The sequence below is a fragment of the Nicotiana tomentosiformis genome, chromosome 11 (genome assembly GCF_000390325.3).
Source record: "Nicotiana tomentosiformis chromosome 11, ASM39032v3, whole genome shotgun sequence".
NCBI classification, from domain to species: Eukaryota; Viridiplantae; Streptophyta; class Magnoliopsida; order Solanales; family Solanaceae; genus Nicotiana; species Nicotiana tomentosiformis.
Genome location: NC_090822.1, coordinates 36,536,070 through 36,558,598, shown reverse-complemented (window position 1 = coordinate 36,558,598; position 22,529 = coordinate 36,536,070). Strand labels below are relative to the sequence as shown.

Sequence of the window (22,529 nt, the reverse complement as noted above, 5' to 3'; positions counted from 1 at the left end):
GCATCACCTTCATAAAAGAAGATGCTGATGGACTTCTTCTGCCGCACAATGACGCGCTGGTAATTTTGCTTAATTCTTAGATTTCAAAATTAAGCATGTTTTGGGTTATCCAGGGAGTTCGTCCAACATCATACAATGGAGGGTTCTGGAATAAGAGAAGTTTATCGGGAACATCATTCTGGCGACAAAACTTCTAGTTGGCTTCAACCTAACAAGTGTCATATCTCGAGGAGAAATTTTGTTGTGCGCGCACGCTGAAGGGGTAACAAACACCACTTTGTTCGAAGTAGTTGATGGCGACATGGGCTATAATATGATCCTCATAAGGCCTGTGGATACACGAGATGAAGGCCATGCCCTCTACCTATCACCAATTGTTGAAATTTCCAACACCAGAAAGGATCAAACAGATAAGAGAAGACCAATCAGCGGCAAAGGAATAAACGATGTAACCATTTCCAGTAGAAAAGACAGAGAATACAGCAAATAGCAATTACATGAACAGATGCCTTCTCTCATCCCAATCGAAGATGGTAAAAATGATGAGTCATCGGAATTATATCAGGTGCCGAGATCTATTCAGGTATCGGAGAAGACGGATGCGACAAAATCAATCGCGGAAGAGATCGAACAAGTGGATTTGTTCGAAGAATTTTTGGAAATGAAATTCTATTTGGGAACGGGGTTAAGTCCCGAACTCAGGTTAAAACTTTTAAATTTTCTTAAAGCTAACGTTGACTGATTTGCGTGGTCACACTTGGATATGACAGGTATTCCATTGGAGGTGGCGGTCCACAAACTAAGTTTGGATCCACACTTCCCACCAGTAAGGCAAAACAAATGCCTAATATCAAAGGTCAGAAATAGGTTTGTTAAGGAAGAGGTAAACCGACTACTCGATATCGGTTCAATTTGAGAGGTAAAGTAACTAGAATGGATAGATAACGTAGTAGTAGTCCCCAAAAAGAATAATAAGTTTAGAATGTGTGTAGACTATAAGGATCTAAATAAGGCGTGCTCCAAAGACTTATTCCCATTGCTAAACATCGATCAAATGATCGACGCTACGGCCAGGAATGAGTTAATGAGTTTTTTTTATGCTTATTCCGGGTATAATCAAATTAGGATGAACCCGGAAGATAAAGAGAAGCCCTCTTTCATCACAAACTTTGGCACATATTGCTATAATGTGATGCCTTTTGGGCTTAAAAATGTCGGATCCACTTATCAGAGGCTCGTTAATAAGATGTTCGAAAAACAGATAGGTAAGACAATGGAAGTCTATATTGACGACATGTTAGTTAAGTCACTTAACGCAGATGATCACCTGGAACATCTCCTCGAGACGTTTGACATTCTAAGAAAGTACATGAAGCTCAATCCGGAGAAGTGTACCTTCAGAGTTGGCTTCGGTAAATTCTTGGGGTTTCTGGTCTCCTAAAGAGGGATCGAAGTGAACCCCCGACAAAATCAAATCCATCGAAGATATCTCGGACCAGCTAACAAGTGTGAACATTGCATTTACTTTTATTATCGGAAAGACTAAATTCTTAGTCATGCTTGTTATCTCCTTTAATTTCATTTGCTAATCTTATTTTCGTTCTTATTTATTTATTATTTTTGGGTCAAATCGATTCGTTTGTCTATAAATCACGTTATAATCAACTATACCATTTTATAGGTAAACAATATTGTCTAATATTTTGAAGATATGCACATACAATCTTTTTCAAATTTTCATCTTGTATAATGCTTAATATTCGAAGATTTGCATATATCTTTTTCAGAGTTCTTCCATCAATATTAAAAGAATTTAGTTTTTAGTAGCTTAAAAATGTGTGCCTTAGAGTTTAAATCTTTATACATTTAGTTATGAACTTATTAATAATGTATTAGCTGTCTTTAATATTTTATTTGTGAAATATGCATATATTTGAGGTTTTAGATTTGAATAATTACTTATATTTTATATGTAACATTAAAAAGGGGGAAAAGAGTAATTTTTTGATAATTTTTGTCTATAACAGCCAGAAAATATTTAAATGCCAAATGATGTTATAGGTGTATATAACAGTCATTCACTATATAAGCCTAAAAATATTGTTATAGAGAGGTTTGAATGTAGTAGGAAACTGTACGGAAAAAAGAGATACTCTTCTCATTTAAATTTTCTTTTTCTTTCAACCAAACCACATAAAATCAAATGACTGCAACAAAATTTCATTTTTGAGTCGGAATGGCTTATACCCATTACTCGTAGAACTCCCATCTTGAAAATCATATGAACTTGTTAGTCATGTGTATGTCTAGTTGTATATAGACAACATAGTTCAACTCTGATATTTGATGTTAAATGCCAACTTTTTTTTATTATATTACCATATATGTGTGACTGTTTTTATATAAATTGTTATTTAAATTCCTTATATTGACAAAGTAGTCTCGAATAGCATATCAGATTGCCCAAGTACTCCATGCAATTTTTAAAGGACCCGGCTTGTCACATCTACAAAATACATTCATCTTGTTTCTTCCAATTAAAAAAATGACTGTTATTTGGACAAATAAGAGCCAAAATAGCTTTTATGGAATTGGAATGACAAAGGAAGAAAGTGAGAATAAAGAAAATGGTGAAGAATTGGAAAGAAGAGAATAAATAGGGGTGAAAAGTGGGGTTGTTACCGTTGGGGTCATAATTTTTGGGCGAAAATTAATTTATTACCATTAGGGGAGGGGAAAGGGAAATTTTAAACTGATGTGGCAAAAAAAAAAAAATACACTTCCACGTGCACTCGGTCATTTGAAATAATTTTCGGTGTCATGTGGCAGGTTAGGGGGTAATAACATTCGAAAAAAGAAGCATAAGGGGGTAATTAAAATTAGGGGTGGCAAATGGGCGGGTTGGGCTGAATTTGAGTGGGTTAAGATGGGTTAGGTCAATAAATTGGTCATTGCCCAACCCAACCTAAAGTGTAATTGTGCTAAGATGGACTGGGTCAGGATGAGCTAAACAATGGGTCATAGCCCAACCCACTCAACTTGACCCATATTTTAGAATCATGCTCATCTTGCATAAACAAAGCCTTTTACCTTTTATACACTTATGTATAAAAGGTAAATAAATAATATTAGTATTTTGAGAATCAAAATATATTTTCTTAAATAACAAATTAATATTTAAAATGTGTAAGTTGAAAAATATTTTACGGGTGGGGTGGGTTGGGGTGTGTGGAGGGTGCAGAAAAACGAAAATATTTTCGTCATGCCAAACACACCCTAAAATTTAAATACCTTGATTCTCATTTTTAAACTTAGATACAAAAACTAATGATGGAGCAACTAAGTAAATTTCTAGATAAGTTGGGTTAAGATCCTTTATTTTGGGTTAGATTCATAGGTTGTATTTGGGCTATTTCATGAGTCAGAATGAGCTATAAAAAATAATGGGTTAACTTGGGCTCAACCCAAATAGACGCATGAGCTAAAATGTTTGTAGCTCAACCCATTAATCTCTGGGCGAGTTGGACGGGTTGAATAGATTTGGGCTCAAATTGCCACCCCTAATTAAAATCACATATAATTAAAGTGTACACTCGTTATAAAAAAGGTAAGTTCGGGGGAGCGTGGGACGGTGTCTTTAACTATTCTGCCAAATCTAAAAAGCTGTAAAATTGAAAATTTGAAATGAACGAATGTACAATAATATTCCAATTTGCTCCTGTGTGAATATAGTTGCTCTCAAAGTTAAATTAGGTAATCCTTAACGATGATTTAAAGTTATGCTTCTAACTTCTAAGCATTTATGCAACAAGTGACTATAAAACAAGTTGGAACATAGAAAGTAACAAAAGTATCTCATATAACAAAATAATAAACTTCAAAAAATCATATCTTTATTGGTGAAAAATCATGACACTTTTCTTCTGTGTTCTTTATAGTTTTCTTTTGGAATTTTTACCTATCTATATTACATATGAAACTTATTTATCCTCCCTAATCAAGTTTTAACTTAATTATATAGGCATATATAACTCACCGATTATATACAATTTAATATTAATGAGTATTCATTTATATTAGTAATGGAATAGAGAATCAGTTATTTTCCCATCCCTTCTCTCTCTCTCTCTCTCTCCGTCTCTCTCTTTCTTTCTTTCGTTCTCAGTTCTTTCTCCAATTTTGCTTCCTTCGTTTTTCTCTGCTTTTTATCCTCTCTTTTTTTTTCCCCATTATATTCATCAATGAATTTCAATATAGAGTTTTAACTTAGCAATTCTTTTCATGTTGCACAATTGGTATTCAAATTGAAATTATCAATCAACAAATTTTGAAGGTGTTTGACTCTCCACCATTGACAACCATTAAAAAGTTTCGAAGATATGAATTCGAATTTAGGTTTTCAAAATATATTTATTTGTTTGATTGGGTGTTGTTGCAAAAGATTGGAAATATTATATGGAATTTATATCTCGATTTTGATGGTATTTGGTGAAGATTAGATTTGATTTGGTTGGATTTTCAGATTGAAATAGGAAGAAGAAGCAGAAGAACACACCACATACAAAATATATACAAATCATATATAAAATATATACAAATCATATACAAAATACATACAAAAGATAGTGTATAAAATTTGTATGAAAATTGTATTTAAGTTGTCTGATGTTGTTGTTGTATTTAAGTGGGTAAGAATGATGTATGAAAGTTGTATACTGTATAATTAGTTGTATGAAATTTGCTTTTAGTATGTATGTTGTTGTAGATATATCAAATTTTGTATTAAATTTGTATGAAATTTATTTTTAATTTGTATGTTCATGTACCATATATTATTCTTTTCTTAAAATAGGTAATTATGGCAAAGAGAGAGAAGAGTTGCACCAATCATGGCTTAAAATAGGTAACACACAACTGGAAAGAGTCTTATTTAGATGGATGGACAATTTGGATTTCGTTCCTTTCAGTTACGCCATTTTCCAAGCAAAGAATCCCCTAATTTAAGACATTAATAATGGACTATATATAAATTGTAAGAAAAACTTGTTTAAGGCAAGTAATATATAAAATTTGGACAATTTTGAAAAATAAGTTTCAAATATTGTATAGGAAAGAAAAAATTTTGAAAAAATCTTTTTTCTTTTTTACTTACCAGAATGTGGTCCGAATTTATAGTCATAAATTCCTAAGTTTACATCCAATAGAATTCGTACTTACATTGGGAGCTGATTAGCCAATCCGAATCTTTCTTTTCCCTGTTTTGTAGTAATTTTGACTGAATAACAGTTAGAACCGCGTACTTGCATCCTTTTTTCTTCTATATACCTTCTAATCAAAACAGTGTTTTAATCCCTTCTAACTGTAACGAAGCTTATGTGTAGCACTAATTTGACTGAGTGGACATTTTTACTGTTGTTATATTCGGGTTTATGTTGTATTCGGGTTAATGGGATAGCGTCTTATTGTGCTGAAATTGTAGAAAACTCAATTTATTTACATTTTCAACTTACAAAGTGGCTTTCCGGCCATTATTTTTCTATAAAATATATGTATGAACTTGAGACTCTTTTGGGATAAAAAAAAAAAAGAAGATAAATAGCTAAATTGAGTTTCATATTTTCCCACTTGTTTCATATTTTCCGTTGAATTATCTTGCTTGATTGTTACGTCATTGGATTATTTTCAATATTCTACAACACGAACCCCTTTGAATCGACCTTGTCCTTAAGGCTGGGATGGAAAACAGGAAATGAAAGGTTGATCAAGTGTCAATTTGTATATTAATTCTCTTTCTTGATTCACTTATGTCCACAGAAGTACAGCAACATTGACTTTCAAAGGATGACTTCGATTTAGAAAGAAACTCAACTTAAAATACATAGATGTTGATGTAACATAGGGGGGACAAAAAACAACCATTCGCTTTTAGTGGAAAGAATAAGGTAATTAATGTAAGGCAATTTCTAACATTCAGCAGTCAGCAAGTGTAATAAGTTGATCAACCACAGTAGGATCTGCTAATGTACTTGTATCCCCAAGCTCATCTAAGCTCTTGGAAGCAATTTTCCTCAAAATTCTTCTCATTATTTTCCCACTTCTTGTCTTTGGAAGTCCCGGCGCCCAATGGATCTTGTCCGGCGCAGCAAAAGCTCCAATCTGACATATGAAATTTAAGCTATATTAATTCTTTCATGCAGTCTTAAGTGATTTGCAAAACTTATTGCAAACATCATTATCCAATCTTGTGAGGTTAGTCTTGTTACACGATAGTTTGACCTTTTATAGCATGTCAGTTATCATTTTGATTGAGTTACCAATGAAAAGGTATATTATAGAAACTTACTTGTAATTATCTCACGAGATTATTTACAGTGTTAGTACATAGAGCTTAAATCTCAGGCTAAGGGTTCAGTCCCATTAAGAGCAACTCAAAAGATTGAATCTTGAATCTGCCTCTAAAGCTCATATCTGCATCAACATATTTAACAAGACAAAATCATACCTTTTCTCTCACAACCTTTATAAGGCTTTTTTTTAGTTCCTCACTATATGGAACACCTTCGGCCAAAGTAACAAATGCATATATCCCTTGTCCTTTAACCTGACATAACATTTTCAACAACAGGATTAGACTTCTGAAAACATTGTGATAATCAATCCTTATGTAGTACACAAAGAATGAGGATACCTCATGCTCCACACCAACTACAGCAGCTTCAACACACTGAGGATGTGAAACTAGAGCTGATTCTACTTCAGCTGTGCCAATTCTGTGTCCACTGTTGCAATGCATTTGAATGTATTTCAATTAATGGGCAAAGTGAAAAAAATTAAGTCATTTTTTTATTACCCCTTTTCTCCTACAAAAAGATTGTCTTTTTTTTTGTGCTCCGTTCCAAACTTCCCTAAATTGGATCTAATTCTCTATAGTATAATGTTATCTTCAGTACTCTTAGTTCTCCTACTGGGTAATATTGAAACAAATAAATTGGATAAGGAAATAGAAGGCGACAAATAAAATATGAAAAGTACATACATATATATAAAGTGAAGGAGAATATATACCTGACATTAATAACATCGTCTACTCTGCCAGTGAGCCAGTAGTAACCATCTTTGTCCCTAAGTCAAGAGTTTATACATGAATATAATCACTGAAGTTCCATGTTATACAGCAAACATGGAATTAATTTTACCAGAAAGTTCCAAATGGTAAAAATATTGACACAACCAGGACTATAGTAGACAGAAAATTACCTGTTGCAGCCATCACCAGTAAAATAATATCCAGGGAAAGCACTAAAGTATGTGGTCTGATATCTTTCATGATCCCCATAGAGTGTTCTGAATGCCGAAGGCCATGAGCTTTTCACACATAAATATCCACTGCACTCACCTTCTAGCTCAACACCCTTCTCGTCCACTATTACCGGCTGCAATCATAATATTACAAGCATCAACATCATAATATGATGGAGGAAAGGACAATGACCATTGATTTAAAAGTGGTCTTTTCATTTTAGGATAATTCAGGGGAAAAAAAGTAAGACAATCATTTCGGAATAAGAAAATTTATATGATTCTAAACATAGTGGTAATCTTTAATAGGTCCTGTTATAGGTACCTGGACACCAAAAAATGGTAATGTAGCAGAGCCAGGTTTCTGTGGCCAAGCTCCTGGTAATGGTGTAATCTGCAAGGCAACGATTAAGATCCTAATTAGGCAATTAGTGTGTGCAAAAACCTAAAATGATAGATTATATGGACCAGAAATGATTGGATGTTAGGTTATAAAAAGCCATTTTCTAACATGTTTCTTTTTCTTACGATTGGGTAATTAGATAGGACGAAAGAATTTGATACATATTTCATTATATAAAGATAAAAAGCAAATTGAAATACCATGAAGCCTCCAGTTTCTGTTTGCCACCATGTGTCAGATATAGGACATCTTCCGTCTCCTACGACATTGAAAAACCACCTGCCCCACAACATAAATAAATGTTGTAGTTAACTATTTCTTAAAAGTTCTCATATTCAAAGAAAATTAATACAAAATAAAAGATCTATATATAGGAAAAGATAGAAACCTCCATGCACTCGGATTGATTGGCTCACCAACACTTCCCAGCACCCGCAAAGATTTTCTTGAATACCGAGTGACATACTGCAAATACATTTATGACAAATGTTTTCATGAATACACAGAGACATATCACAAATACATTTTATGAAGTAAAAACAGTGAAACAAAAAAAATCATTTATACACTAGTATAGACATTTGCTTGAGTTGGCAAGAACCCTTAGATCTCAGGCTCATGCACCCTAAATATTTTGAGGTAAATGTGTTCTTACAACAGTTTTTCTGCTTAGAGATTACAATCTACTGTTTAATCTGGTATATCGTCTTGTGAAGGCTTCCATGTTCACTTTCCATCTCTAAGGGTGTGTTTGGTACGAAGGAAAATGTTTACATGAAAAATGAGCGGTTTTATCACTTATTTTCGCTTGTTTGGTTGGCGAGTGAAAAACTTTTTCCGAAAAATATTTTCTAGTGTTCGGTTAGAGAGTGCGAAAATAATTTTTTATACTACTCCCCCTCCCCTCCAAAATACCCAACGTTTTTAGGACTCTATTTCTTCAAGAATTTAATTTTTCCTTTAAAAATCCACACAAACCCAAAGGAACTAATGTGCTGCTTTACTTTTTATACGCAAAAACAACGTTGAAATTTGTGCTCCATAACTAAAAAGAAAATACTCTTTTTTGATGGAAAAAGAAAGTACTTTTTCTACAACATGAAAAAAAAAAAAAAACTCTTTTTGTTGAAATGAAAGAAAATATTTTTTCTACGTCATGAAAAGAAAATACTCTTTTTGCTAAAATGAAAAAAAAAAAATACTTTTTACTACATCATTTTGTTGAAATGAAAGAAAATACTTTTTACTAGCTATATCATTTTGTTTTGTTGAAATAAAAGAAAATACTTTTTACTACATCATTTTGTTGAAATAAAAGAAAATATTTTTTACTAGCTATATCATTTTGTTGAAATAAAAGAAAATACTTTTTACTACATCATTTTGTTGAAATGAAAGAAAGAAAATAATTTTTCTACATCATGAAAAGAAAGTACTTTTTTTTTTAAAATGAAAAAAAAATACTTTAATATCATGAAAAGAAAATACTCATTTGTTGAAATGAAAAAAAAAATACTCTATCTATAACATGAAAATAAAGTATTATTAATAATATTTCTATTTAGGGTGGGGGTGGGTTGGTGGGGATGGGTTGGTGGGGAAGTTTGAAAAAGAGTTTTGAAAAATGTTTTCCCTTTTCTATTTTCCTCCAATTGGAGGAAAATGAGTTCATGAGGAAAATATTTTACCACTTAAACCAACCAAACATGGAAAAATTGGAAAACATTTTTTGTTTTCCTTCATACCAAACACACCCTAAATCATATCAAAGTGTTTGGTTGTCTTTGCTATGCAACCAAATCAAGCTATTCTAATAAGTTCTCTTCCAAAGTAATCCTTGTTGTTATGATGGGATATTCATATAAGTTGTTTAATATCTCTACAGGATGATTCTTTGTGATTAGAGATGTGTCCTCCAGAGAATCAGTCTTCCCTTTCAAGTTTCACATCCACGGTTTTACAACCAATGCAGTCTGGTACATCTCCATATTTTTCCCCCTTCTTCATCCATACCTGCTATTGTTGTTGATCTATTTCTCCTATTCTATCTCTTGCGCCTTCTTCTAGCGACCAAGATATTAGCAGTGCACTTAATTCAGAATGCTTCCCAGAATGAACCTGAACATACAACCAGAGGCGGAGCTAGGATTTGAACCTTATGGGTTCGGGATTATAATCCTTTTAAGTTACTGGGTTCTAAATTAATAATTTGTACATATTCATTGGATTTCTTAATACAAATACAGGGTTAAAATAAAAGTTACTGGGTTCGGTCGAACCCGCAACCAACATTGTGGCTCCGCCCCTGCATACATCTACAGATACATCTATTTCTCATCATGACTCTATGGATACATTGTCGATTCCTATCCAACCCTTGAGAAGGCCGAATAGGCCTTCTAAATCCACAATATGGCTCACAGGTTCAGCCCATATCAACTACTCTTATATTTTCTCTACTTATAGAGCTCTTTTATCTAAACCTTCTTCAGTTCCTGAGCCTACTTCCTATGAACAGGCAGGTACTGGCAGTACTGGGTTCAAGCTATGAAACACGAGATTCAAGCACTAATTGACAATCATACTTGGAAATAGTTGATTTACTTGCAGATAGAACTCGTATTAGATGAAAGTGGGTGTAATGGTAGTGTAGCAAGATTCAAAGCAAGACTTGTAGCTAAGGGGTCTACACAGCCGGAATGTTTACATTATCACGAGTCCTTTTCACCTGTTGTGAAAATGGTCACAGCGAGAAGTGTCATCTCTTTAGCTGCTAAGTTTTCTTGGCCCCTTTTCCATATGGATGTCCACAATGCATTCCTTTAAGGTGACTTGGTAGAGGAAGTTTCCATGGCTATTACCACAAGGTTTTGGTAGCCAGGGGGAGCACAAGGTGTGTAGGCTACTCAATGCCTTATATGAATTGAAGCAGGCAAGCAGACAATGGAATTTGAAGCTTACCTCTGCATTAATACAGTTTGATTTTGTACTAAGCAAGCTTGACTACTCACTGTTTACCAAGAATGTGACAATGGCATTGTGATTGTATTGGTGTGTCATGTATGTGGATGATCGTTCGATCACAGGCAGTAGCATGAAACTGATTCAGAAAGCAAAAGACATACTGAATCATATCTTCAAATTGACGGACTTGGGAGAATTGGTATTCTTATGAAGCAAGGAGATATGCCTGGAGGTTTATCTCAGAATGTGGCTTAGGGAGAGCACAGCCAGCTTCTACACCCTCGGAACAGAATCAGAAATTGACAAGTATTGAGTTTGATAAGCACATTGGTATAGAAGATGACAAGGATTTAGCAAATAAAAAAAGTTACAGGAAACGTCTATGAAAGTTAACAAGACCAGATATTTCTTTTGCAGTATGGAGCTTAAGCCAGTTTATGCATGCTCCAAAAGAATTACGTTGCTTGTGGCGAGATGTGTTAAAGGATGACCAAGTTTGGTACTCTTAATGAGTAGCAGGTGTTCAGATAAGTGCATATTGTGATGCAGAATGGGCTTCATGTGAGGCCAGTGACAGGCTATTCTATTAAAATGGAAGATTCCTTGATATCTGGGAAGTCTAAAAAACAAAATACAGCCTCTAGAAGTTCAGCAAAAGCTGAATATAGAAGCTTGGTAGCAACAACAGCTGAGTTGAATTGGTATGGATCCATGGTCAGTTGAAGGAGTCAGGACTGAAAGCTGAACTGCGGACTGCCTATGGAGTTCATTATGATAATAAGGCAGCCTAACAAATAGCTTCAAATTCAATGTTTCATGAGTGCATAAACCATATAAAAATTGATTGTCACTTTATTAGAGAAAGATTGCAACAAGGATTGATCAAAACAATCTATGTGACAAGCAAAGAGCAGGTTGCAGACTTTTTGACTTAAGAAATTAGGGAAGCAACTACATATTGAGTTAGTGTCCAAGTTGGGGATGGTTAACATTTTCCATCACTCAGCTTGAGGGGAGTGTTGAAATACATGTAGCTGTAGTGATGCATTATAACTGAATTAAGGGATTAGTTAGTTATGCAAAGTTAGTTAGGAGGTTAGCTGAAGTAGTTTGGTCATTAGCAGTTAATTATTTCAGCTTATTAGTCTTTGTATATAAACAGATAGATCTATACATGAAAAGACTATTGAAGATATTTTCTCATTTTCACTCTTCCAGAACTTACTCCTCCTTTCTCTTCTAACTGAGATTTCCCCTTTTTCTTAGCTCAAGATCTGTTCCCTTTCCTTTTCAATATATACAATTGATAAACCTACCTGTAGCTATTTAATTCTTACATAATTTGGGAATTACACAATCTGAACACATTCTGTAAAAGTATTAAATAAGTTCTTTGAAATTCTAGGAGACTTTAATAGCATCAATGGTGATGGTCATTTTTTTTTAAGTTTAACCATATGGTATTCGGAATCCACTATCCTATCTTCTAATTCAGATTCGCCGTAAACTTATTTAAGGGGGGAGCGCTCCCTACCATAAAATTTTCATTTTCAGGACTCGAACCTAAGACCGTTGGTTTTGGATGGAAGGATACAATCCATCCCACCACATCCCGTGGTGGTATTAATTATTTTATTCTACCACTATGTACAACCAACAAGTTGTATATTACTTGAAATATTGACCAATAAAATGAAATACAAGTATAAAATTGTTGGGCTGTACCCTTACCTCATCTCCCTCGCGCATGAGAGACCTTACTAATGTGGGAGCAGTATAAAAAATTGAAACCTTGTACTTATCAACAATATCCCAACAACGTCCAGCATCTGGATAGTTTGGAGCCTGCAATTATGAATAATTTTCAATTTTAAAAAATGACTTTCTCATGGACAATATTTTCCTGAAAAATTATCTCTGTCTTTCTGCAATAAAGGTCAAGGTTATTTGTTCACTTAGTTAGGGTCTATCTGCTAGAATTGTTTTATTTCCTAGCAACAAATACCTACTTCTACAACTTTGGCAACAGAATTATTAAAGAATGAAGAAAAAGAATTTACCCCTTCAAAAACCACATTAGTTGCTCCATTTAACAAAGGTCCATAGGTAACGTAGCTATGTCCGGTAATCCAACCACAGTCAGCTGTACACCTACAAAACACATCAAAAAATAATTACCTAAAATATATCAATAAGGAAGAAAAGAATTGGAAATTGATGTGGCTCTAATAACCAAAGCAGGAAATAGGAATTTGATTTTGGTACTTCTCTATTGCTTTTTGGCCCCTATTAAATGACATTCTTGCTGCTGACTTTAACTATGCAAAGCATAAGACAGTAATTAATGTATTGAAACGTAAAAGGAGTTCTAAGTCATTTTCAAGTGAGAAGATTGCAACCGTAAATTCTTAACTCAACTAGTTTGTTTGAGGTATGGTTCAATAGGTATAACTTTTCGTGCTAAATTTTGTAAATTGAGGGTGTGTTTGGTACGAGGAAAAAATTTTCTTGGAAAATATATATATATATATTTTAAAATAAGTGGTTTCCTTACTTATTTTCTAATGTTTGGTTAGGCAGCAAAAAATTATTTTTGAAAAATATATAACTTAGGCAAGAACTATATGAGACTAAATAGATAAAGGCGGGGGAGGGTGGTAGGTCGTGGTCTACGGACCGGAGTGGTGGATGGGCCTGAGGGGTGGGGGGTGGGGTTTGAGGAAGGTTGAAAAAAAGTTTGGGGAATTAATTTTTCTACTTTTCATAGGGAACAACTTTATACGTAACTCAAATTATCCAGTTGTTAAAGGTATTGAAGGAAGAAATGGCTTGAACATACCAATAAACGTCTTTCGGTTTGTAGTCAAATGCATACTTGAATGTTGTCGCAGTGTATACCATATATCCTCCAGTTGTATGAAGAACACCCTTAACATCAACTTAAAGTCATCAAAATACTGAAATATATAAGAGAACAATTACTCCAAGAATTACAAGCAAGAAATTGAATTCACCTTAGGCTTTCCAGTACTGCCACTGGTGTATAGCAAGAAAAGTGGATCTTCTGCATCAACCCATTCCACCTCACATGTAACTGGATATTTTGGAACTACATCCTGGAATAATACAATTAAGTCGGATATTAAATGATTAATAAGAATCAGCAAAAATTGCATTTTGGTTCAGGTTTTATATTCTTCTTTCTCATTTTTTTTTTTTCCAATCGTTTAGGAGTCATAAGTTCTAATAGTAATAGTGTAAATTCCATCCATGGGTGATACCCAAACTAATGATTTATTGCACATAATTTTCTTAACTAAATTTTGTGACGAGATATACCTACACAAAGCAAAAGTAAGATCCACCGGAAAATATGAGCATTCCTTACTAAATATTCCCTATATAGAAAAATATATATGAACTATTTAAAACCCCAATAAACGTTAGTGGGAATAGAATCAATGGCCTTACAAAGGTTTTGAACCACATTGACCACTAAGCTATACTTTTGAGCGGTGTTAAAGGGATTCAAAAATATAATATATAAAATACAGATTTTTCTTTATATATACAATATAATTTTTTGGCGAAGGAGGTTCGGTTGAACACTCTTTCCGCCCCTAAATCCGCATCCTGTTGATAACCTATATAAAAGGTTAAGTTGGTTTGTACAAACCTGCCACCAAATATCTCTTCCTTCATCCCATTTAGTCATTTCCTTCTTTAATGCTGATTCATTCTCAAAAGTCAAACACACATCTGCAAGGGCGAAAGAAAAAAAACTGAAATTAGGAAAATAGATGGAGGGAAAGTAAAAAGAGTAGAGACTGGCAAGGATCTTCAAAGTCTTAATTTTTATCTAAGAGCATGTATTGTAAAGAGTGGTGACATTAGTTGCTATGCTGGAAACTGGGGATATTTATTTGCCCAGATTCTAGTTTTTTTCTCTTTACTTGAGCTGTACATATCTTTACTTAGTAAATAAAAGTTTTACTCTATTCAAAATTCTGTTTTAAAATAATTTTATGTTTTTTCAAGTATATATTCAAGAAAATACTGAACTAACCCGTAGCTAGCAATAAGTATTTATTATGTTGATTTCCTGACCTATATTGATGCCATTTTGGGCAGATTCAGTTATGGCTGCATCAACAATATCTTTGAGAAAAATAGTCTTGGGTCCTCTCCTAACTGCATTGCATGTTATGACAACTTTAGGTTTGCAATCCATAATCCTCTGAGCAATAGATTCTGCTGAGAACCCCGCAAACACTACCTGTAGTAAAAATGCAACTTGGATTAGTTGTAATTTCTTCAATTTATCTTATACTCGCTGATATGGTTTACACAATTTAACTTGCTGTAGGAAATTACTTGCTTTATTTTCAAGTTTACTATAGTTTCATTTATTATGGGTAGTCATATTTAATTTCCACTAAGATGACATTATAATGTAAGAGTTTGGAAAACAAATTGAGGAAAGTAGGACGAAAATTGCAGGGGTACCAAAATAAAAGAACTACCATGTTAAGAAAGATATATATGATCTTTCTAAAACTTGATTGGTTTGGATATTTATTTATTCGTACTGTTTGATCATTTTATATTACCAAAGTTTTAGTAGCCACAATCAAGCTTACTAAACTCATATGCTACGGTGGATCTGAGCTGTTTGGCTATTATATAAATCAAACATGAAGTACCATTTGTCCTTGAAGAGAATAGATAACTATTTCCATTACCCCCTCTGTCCTAATTATAAATTATAAATAATCAGATTTTTTTCTGTACTTCTTTGAAATTACGACGAGATACTTTTAATATCGATAAACTAGAAGAAAAGTAGCTATAATTACCCAATTATTACTTTTTGACAGGGGAAAAAAAAGGAATTATACATTACCGAATGAATAGCACCAATTCGAGCACAGGCAAGCATAGCAATAGGAAGCTCCATAAGCATGGGCAAGTAAATGATAACGGCATCACCCTTTTCAACTCCAATATCTTTCAAGTAATTTGCTAGCTGTTGCAAAAGAAAATAAAGTTTTCTATCAGGAGAAGTTTGTAAAATCAATAATTTAACCGTTTCGTTGGTTTTCTCATGATTGTGTTTATACATTTTCTAGATCTTTTTTATAGAGTAAGCCACCTATCAGGGGTTAGGAAAATCACTATCCCTTATTATTTTTCTAGATTGATGTGACATATAGTTCACGAGTTCGAGTTGTGGAATCAGTCACTGATATTTGCATCAGAGTAGGCTGCCTACGTCATACTCCCTTAGAATGTGATTATTCCTCGGCCCCTGCGTAAACGTGGAATGCTTTGTGCACTGGGCTGCACGATGTAGCATTTTGACACTGAATATGACAGGTTTAATTATATCTACAATGTTAACAAACTAATTTTTTCTATAGATAACCTGCCATTGCAGGTCATATTTGTATATTTGATATTGTAAAATCAACAATAGCATACCCAATATATTTCCATACTTGTGGTCTGGGGAGGATAGTGTGTACGCAGATCTTACACCTACCAAGTGAAGGTAGAGAGACTATTTCCAATAAACTTGATATTGTAAAAACAATCATTATCAATAAATAGAAGTTAAACTCAAATTACATTAGTTACTGTTCCTTACTTTGAAGAATATGAAAAGAGAAATATGAGTGAAAGAAAGATGAAAAAGGAAACCTGACAAACTCTGGCCAATAATTGGTAGTATGTGAGAGTGGCATCATGACCAGGTTCATTTCCTTCCCAGTAAATTGCAGTTTTGTCACCATTTCCACTTTTTATGTTTCTATCCAAGCAGTTGTAGCATATGTTTGTTTTACCACCTTTGAACCACTGTTGTCAACCACATAAGATATTTTAAATTAATAATAATACAAAAGATTTCCTGCACAACATTTATTAGAAGGTTAATAGTAGCATACTAATTTATTTTGAAACGTCTGGTCCATTATCTTATCAAAGTTCTATAGAAATGCAATGACATCTTCTCAGTAACGAAATCAGATAATAACAACTTGAGAAATCAATAAGGCAAAAAAGAAGACTTTAAAAATATTTAGGGTAAGTAATAAACATGACATTTTCTTGGGGTGAAAATTATTTACATTCCCCAAGTTTGCTTTAAAAATCAACCTCATCCTCCATCTTTGAACAATTATCATTCTATTCCTCATATCAAAGGTGACTTCTTAAAATGCCTATTTTACCCTCTATAATTTTATCTCTTATTTTATTCTTTAGTATAATGATTTTTTTAATTTTAATTTATGTTACCGACTTACCTATAGACAAATTAAAAAAACTTTTTCGAAACCAAAAAAAGCGAGAAGTAATAGTCAAGCATATAAGTTAATGATATTCAATAGTGAAATAAATGAGAAAAATAAAAAATTACTATAAATAATTTACTCGTATAAATAATTTTATTAGTAGCAATCAAAACTCAATAATTTAAAAAAATGAGAATAAAAGAGAATAAATTTTTTAGAAATTATACAATGCAGGTAATAAAAAAAATAATGGACGTAAAATAGAGGTAAATATTATAATAAGTTTGCAAAAAACATCTATTTACACTTTACATGAACTTTAATTATAATGTAGAAAAAATCTAATAATAACAATCAAAACTCAAAAATTTATAAACACATAGAGAATAATAAAAATAATGAAACTTAAAATCACACACACACCGACATACATTATATGCATTCTAATATACATAATATTAAAATAATAATAATAATAAAGTAGCAAAATATTTTGTAATAAATTCATAATATAATTATTTTATGCATAATGTTAGTGAAATTAGATTAAATTATATAATAAGATATAATATTTTAACTTATGAGTAAATACCTGCATTAAAATATATCTAAATAATATAAAAAAGGTATTATATGTATGGAGATTTGAAAGTGTCAAGGGTAAAATAGACATTACATAGGATGAAAGGATGAAAATGACAATTCTTCAAAGTTAGAGAATGAATTTAATTTTTAGAGTAAACTTAGAGTATGTAAATGATTTTCATCCCATTTTCTTGGGTACTATTTTGAATGTCTAAAATTAGGTTCTATGTCATTATTGCGTGAGGGTTGTGCAATGAGTTATTAATAAGGATGAAGTGGATGATCGTAAATAGACACCGACGTAATAATTTAGTAGTACCTTATTGTAGCCGGTACTTTATCACTCTTTGAAATTCATATTTTTTTGTCATAAGCCTCGTCTATATCTTTAAAGACTTTTTAATTGTATATTTTTATTCCAAAGAAATAAATATAGTAAAAAATTCGAGAAAATAAGAAACAAAAATAAAAGTAATGGTCAAATGTCAAAAAGTAGTGGCATAATAAAAAGACCAATTTAACCCTTTAGCTAGTATTATGAATATGGGAGGTTGGGAGATTTTGAGGTTCTAACTAGTAGATTACCGAGGTGTTTATGAACATATGTATCAATGTATATACAGTACACTAACACTTTCAAAAACTTTTACACTATCATCAGTATAATTTAACATATTTAATTATATTATAATGCTTGTTTTTTAAGTAACTAATTTCATCTATTATGAAGAATTTCATAATGTAGAAGTAGGGATTAAAATGTGGAGTAGTGACATACCTCAATATTGATTTTCCCCTTACGAATGTCAAGATTCTCAGTGTAAACAGGTTGACCCCATTTCTGTTTCCAGTAGAACTCCGATGCAATGTCGGACCAGAATCCGGCTGGATCCTCAACTGACCTACCATACTTCTCCTTATACTGTCACAAAAATTATGACATATATGTCAATCCCAAAATATCAAAAAGCAAGAAAAGTGCACTAATTGCTAAAATAAGATTTCAGAACGTCTAGATTCTGAATCGGCCACTGATATTAGATCAATACAATGAAGAAGAAACAGGAAAAGATGAAGAAAGGGAACCTTTTGTATAGAAGAAACATGAGCCTGTCGAGAGAAATCTTCGCTGGGAAAGACGAGATTAACCTCCTCAGATGCAAGAGCTTCCCCGAGGATGACATAGTTCGCCATAGAAAAAGAAGAAGAATTGGATCCTTCAATTGTAATTGCTATGACTAATCAATAGATGAAGTGGCGTTTCAGCTTTGGTCGGGCCCAAAAAACAAAAAAAAAAAGAGATCTGCAGTCAAATTTGGCAGGCTTTCAAAAAAATATTTATGAGGGGAATGGGTATTGATTTGGAGTAAATCAAACACATAAATGAGCATGATGAATTAGAGAAGAAGATATATGAAGTCGTCTTTGTTTCATGGCTATTTTTTAATCATATCTACTAATCAGCAAATTAAATAGAGTAGCATATATGAGTGCACAATGCACGATTTGGACAAGATGGTTGGAGACATGAGCTGTGGAAAGAGTTGGGTTTTGCAGAATATGGTAGCAAAATCTTTGAAATCTGCATAAAATTATTACTAATACTTGCCCTTTAAGATATTACTTAAAATACCTCTTATTTAGCTTTAATTGATTCGTGATCAGTTCCTTCATATTCCTCAGGTAAATTGTATTTTCTTGAATTTGTTGGCATGTTATTAATATTCATAACACAGCAAGATTTAAAAGTTATATAAAAGGAAAAACCACATAGTTTGTTTGAGCCCACTTGGTTCATGAAGATATTGAATGGTAGCTTGATCAACAATACAACTTAATTCTTTGTCTTTTTCTTCAATCCACAACTATGTTGTTATAATTCTAAAAAAATATAATGTTGCTGGATTCGAGCAACATAGATCTAGATCCCACCCATATGAAGTTGAACGAAAGTGATAAAGCCAAATCATAATAAGAGGCCTTAAATATAATTTTTTTTTTTGTAACAGATCCTTTTGTACATATCTTAATCATTCACCCGGTTACCTGTTGGCTTTCTGTATACGGTAAAAAACGGTTAGTCCTTCGTACGAACTGGTTTAAATGGTAATATATTGGATCAGAGAAGCGTCTTCATAGTATTAGGTTGAGGTCCGAAATCGGATCACCAAGCTTCGAGCCCGAGGGATCGATCAATGTCGAGCTCGATGTCATTATCGAGCTCGAATCCGAGTCAAACTATGGTGCAAAGTGAAATTATCGAGCTAGAGACCGACCAACACTGACCCCGAATCAATACAAGGATCCGAGTCAGAATCGAGCTCGAGTCAAGATCGAGAACTCGAGTCAAGATCGAGCTCAAAGACAAGAGCCGTTGCAATTTAAGTGTGTATACTTACCCTTTCACGTAAGTGGTGATATCTTATTCAGAAAACATGATTACTATTTCTTTGTTCTCCCAATTTCAATCTTTCTTTAGCTGTTCGAGGTGCCTCTCGATTATCGAACACATATACCTCGATATAGGCTCACATCGGCCGGGAACCGACAAGCCATTGTCGACCTTAAAATCAAACGTAAGAACACACGCCCCAGGAACGCATTTCTCAGGCCGTGGCTCCACCGGTGTTTTGTCGACAGCAGACTGTGAAAAAGAAGCTTTTTCTTTCTGAGGAATGATTTTTGATGTTTTCGCCATTTTTTTGGATTTAAAGATCGAGAATAGAAGGACAAAGATTTGGTGGTTTTGAAGAAAGGTTTTTGCAGAGAAGAATCACAGATTTGCGAGTGAATTCAGAAAATGTGAGAAAGAAGTTAGAAAATTTAGAGTTTGAAGATATAAAAGTGATTAAAAGTGAAAAGGGGGTTATTTATAGGTATAGCAATGGCGGTTCAATTTTGATAATGGCCGACCACCGTCTGACACACATTAAATACCTTGAAAAACTAAACCGACGGGACAACTATCACGTGCGTCATAATCGAGCCCAATGTGAATGTCAGTTTATATCTGGTCGAGCCGTTGTGAAACCATGTCGTTTCTCGCTACATCCTTCCCGAGAAACGAGAGAACTATCTGTATACGGTAAAAATCGGTTAGTCCTTTCGTACGAACTGGTTTAAATGGTAATACATTGGATCGGAGAAGCGTCTTCATAGTATCAGGTTGAGGTCCGAAGTCGGATCACCAAGCTTCGAGCCCGAGGGATCGATCAATATCGAGCTCGATGTCATTATCGAGCTCGAATCCGAGTCGAACTATGGTGCAAAGTGAAGTTGTTGAGCTTATGAAGCAGAGACTGGCCAACACTGACCCCGAATCAATACAAGGATCTGAGTCAAAATCGAGCTCGAGTCAAGATCGAGAGCTCGAGTCAAGACCGAGAGCTCGCGTCAATATCGAGCTCATAGACAAGAGCCGTTGCAATCCCATTAGAGGAAAGAATCCTGGCAGGAATTATGGAAAAACTGATTTATCATGGGTCTCCAACTATGTATTTTTAATTATATCTAAAAATAAGATCCATCTACTATAAAGGGAATGGTTATTATTTCTGTAAGGACTAAGTTTTTGCTTACATTGTAACTCAAAATACCATACACTCTTATATTGAAGGGTTATTCTTTTGGGCTTCATAGATTGATTCATCTTGCTTAGTTTTTAAATCATCTTCTTTCCAACCTTGTGTATTTTTCATTCTTTACCATCCATATTTGATACTTTCTATTTATCCTTACAATTTGTGTTAAGTTATACCACATATCCTTAGAACTATGTATAAATTCAACTCTATCCATTTTTCGGGTAAACACTTTCACCTCTTACCATTGGAGATACTTGATAACTCAACTCATTAAAACTCATATAATATTTTATAAGAAATATATATTAACAGTTAAGATAGTGCTTTTATAAATTCTCATAATCTAATAATCTCAATTTTGTATCACCAAGTAGATATCAAAATAATTTCACACATTTTGAATAAGTTAAGTCTATTTTGAAGTGATAACTCTATCCACTCTTTATAAGAAATAATTAACTCCAAAAATTATTATCAAAGTATATTAAATTACTCATTTTCATTTATTGCATATATATTATAAATTTTGATTATTTATCTCCATAACTTGTATCACATTCCAAAAAATAAAGTATAAAATATATTTTCTTTTATTAATAAATTTATAATATGTAAATAAGATATAAAAATAAATAATTTTGGGGCCTTCACTTTGAGGGACCTAATTGCTCCACCAACCCTCTCTTCTTCGCCTAACTAAGAGCCTGTATGGATGTGTTTAAAAGCTGGTCAAACTAGCTTTTAAGCAGTTTTAACTTGTGAAAGTGTTTGGCAATCAAAAAAAAGGTTTAAAAAAAGTTAAAATCTGCTTTAAAAAAGCCAAAACCAATAAGTTGAAAAATCCAACTTTTTTGAAATTGGCTTAAAAGCCATATTGCTTTGACCAAAGATATTACATTCTTATCCCTTATAATTTTTCTTAATCCCGAAATTACCCCTCAGTAGAAATATTGTTCTTTTAGCTTCTTTTTTTTTGTTCCATAACATTTAATTTTTTTGGTCGTTTAATCCTTCCTTTTATTTTTAATTAGTGTAACTATATTCTAAAATCAAATCATTCATCATATTCTTTATAATGTTAACAACTTTAAGGATATTTCCGTCATTTTAACAAGAAAAAGTGCTTACCAGCACTTGTTTACCAAATACTTCATCAGCTTGTTTTCAGTTTCAGTACTTTTATCCAAACACGTAACTGTTTATTTATATAACAAGTTCCACCACTTATAAAGTGCTTTTAAGCACTTAACTTAAAAACCACTTTTTTTAAGCCAATCCAAACGGGCTCTAAGGCAGGAAAATTTTGTCTGATTATGTCCATAGTAAAAACTTTAAAGTGGTAGATTAAAGAACAGAACATCTTATTATGATATATATGGTTGTGTTCATGGATGTTACTGT

The 22,529-nt window shown here is 33.1% G+C and overlaps 1 protein-coding gene across 1 annotated transcript; it reads right to left on the bottom strand.

Moving 5' to 3' along the window:
* Positions 1-5,757: 5,757 nt before the first annotated feature.
* LOC104108845 (acetyl-coenzyme A synthetase, chloroplastic/glyoxysomal-like) lies at positions 5,758-19,259 on the bottom strand. The gene is made up of 19 exons (XM_009617973.4): positions 19,178-19,259; positions 18,631-18,810; positions 18,323-18,466; positions 16,367-16,522; positions 15,570-15,692; positions 14,774-14,942; positions 14,343-14,425; positions 13,681-13,782; positions 13,506-13,594; positions 12,727-12,817; positions 12,398-12,511; positions 8,091-8,167; positions 7,903-7,981; positions 7,625-7,693; positions 7,258-7,433; positions 7,066-7,122; positions 6,689-6,779; positions 6,503-6,601; positions 5,758-6,156 (listed from the first exon to the last, which is right to left on the bottom strand). The coding sequence occupies exons 2-19, from the start codon at positions 18,736-18,738 to the stop codon at positions 5,971-5,973; spliced, it is 2,013 nt and encodes a 670-aa protein (XP_009616268.1). The 5' UTR covers positions 18,739-18,810; positions 19,178-19,259; the 3' UTR covers positions 5,758-5,970.
* Positions 19,260-22,529: the final 3,270 nt, after the last annotated feature.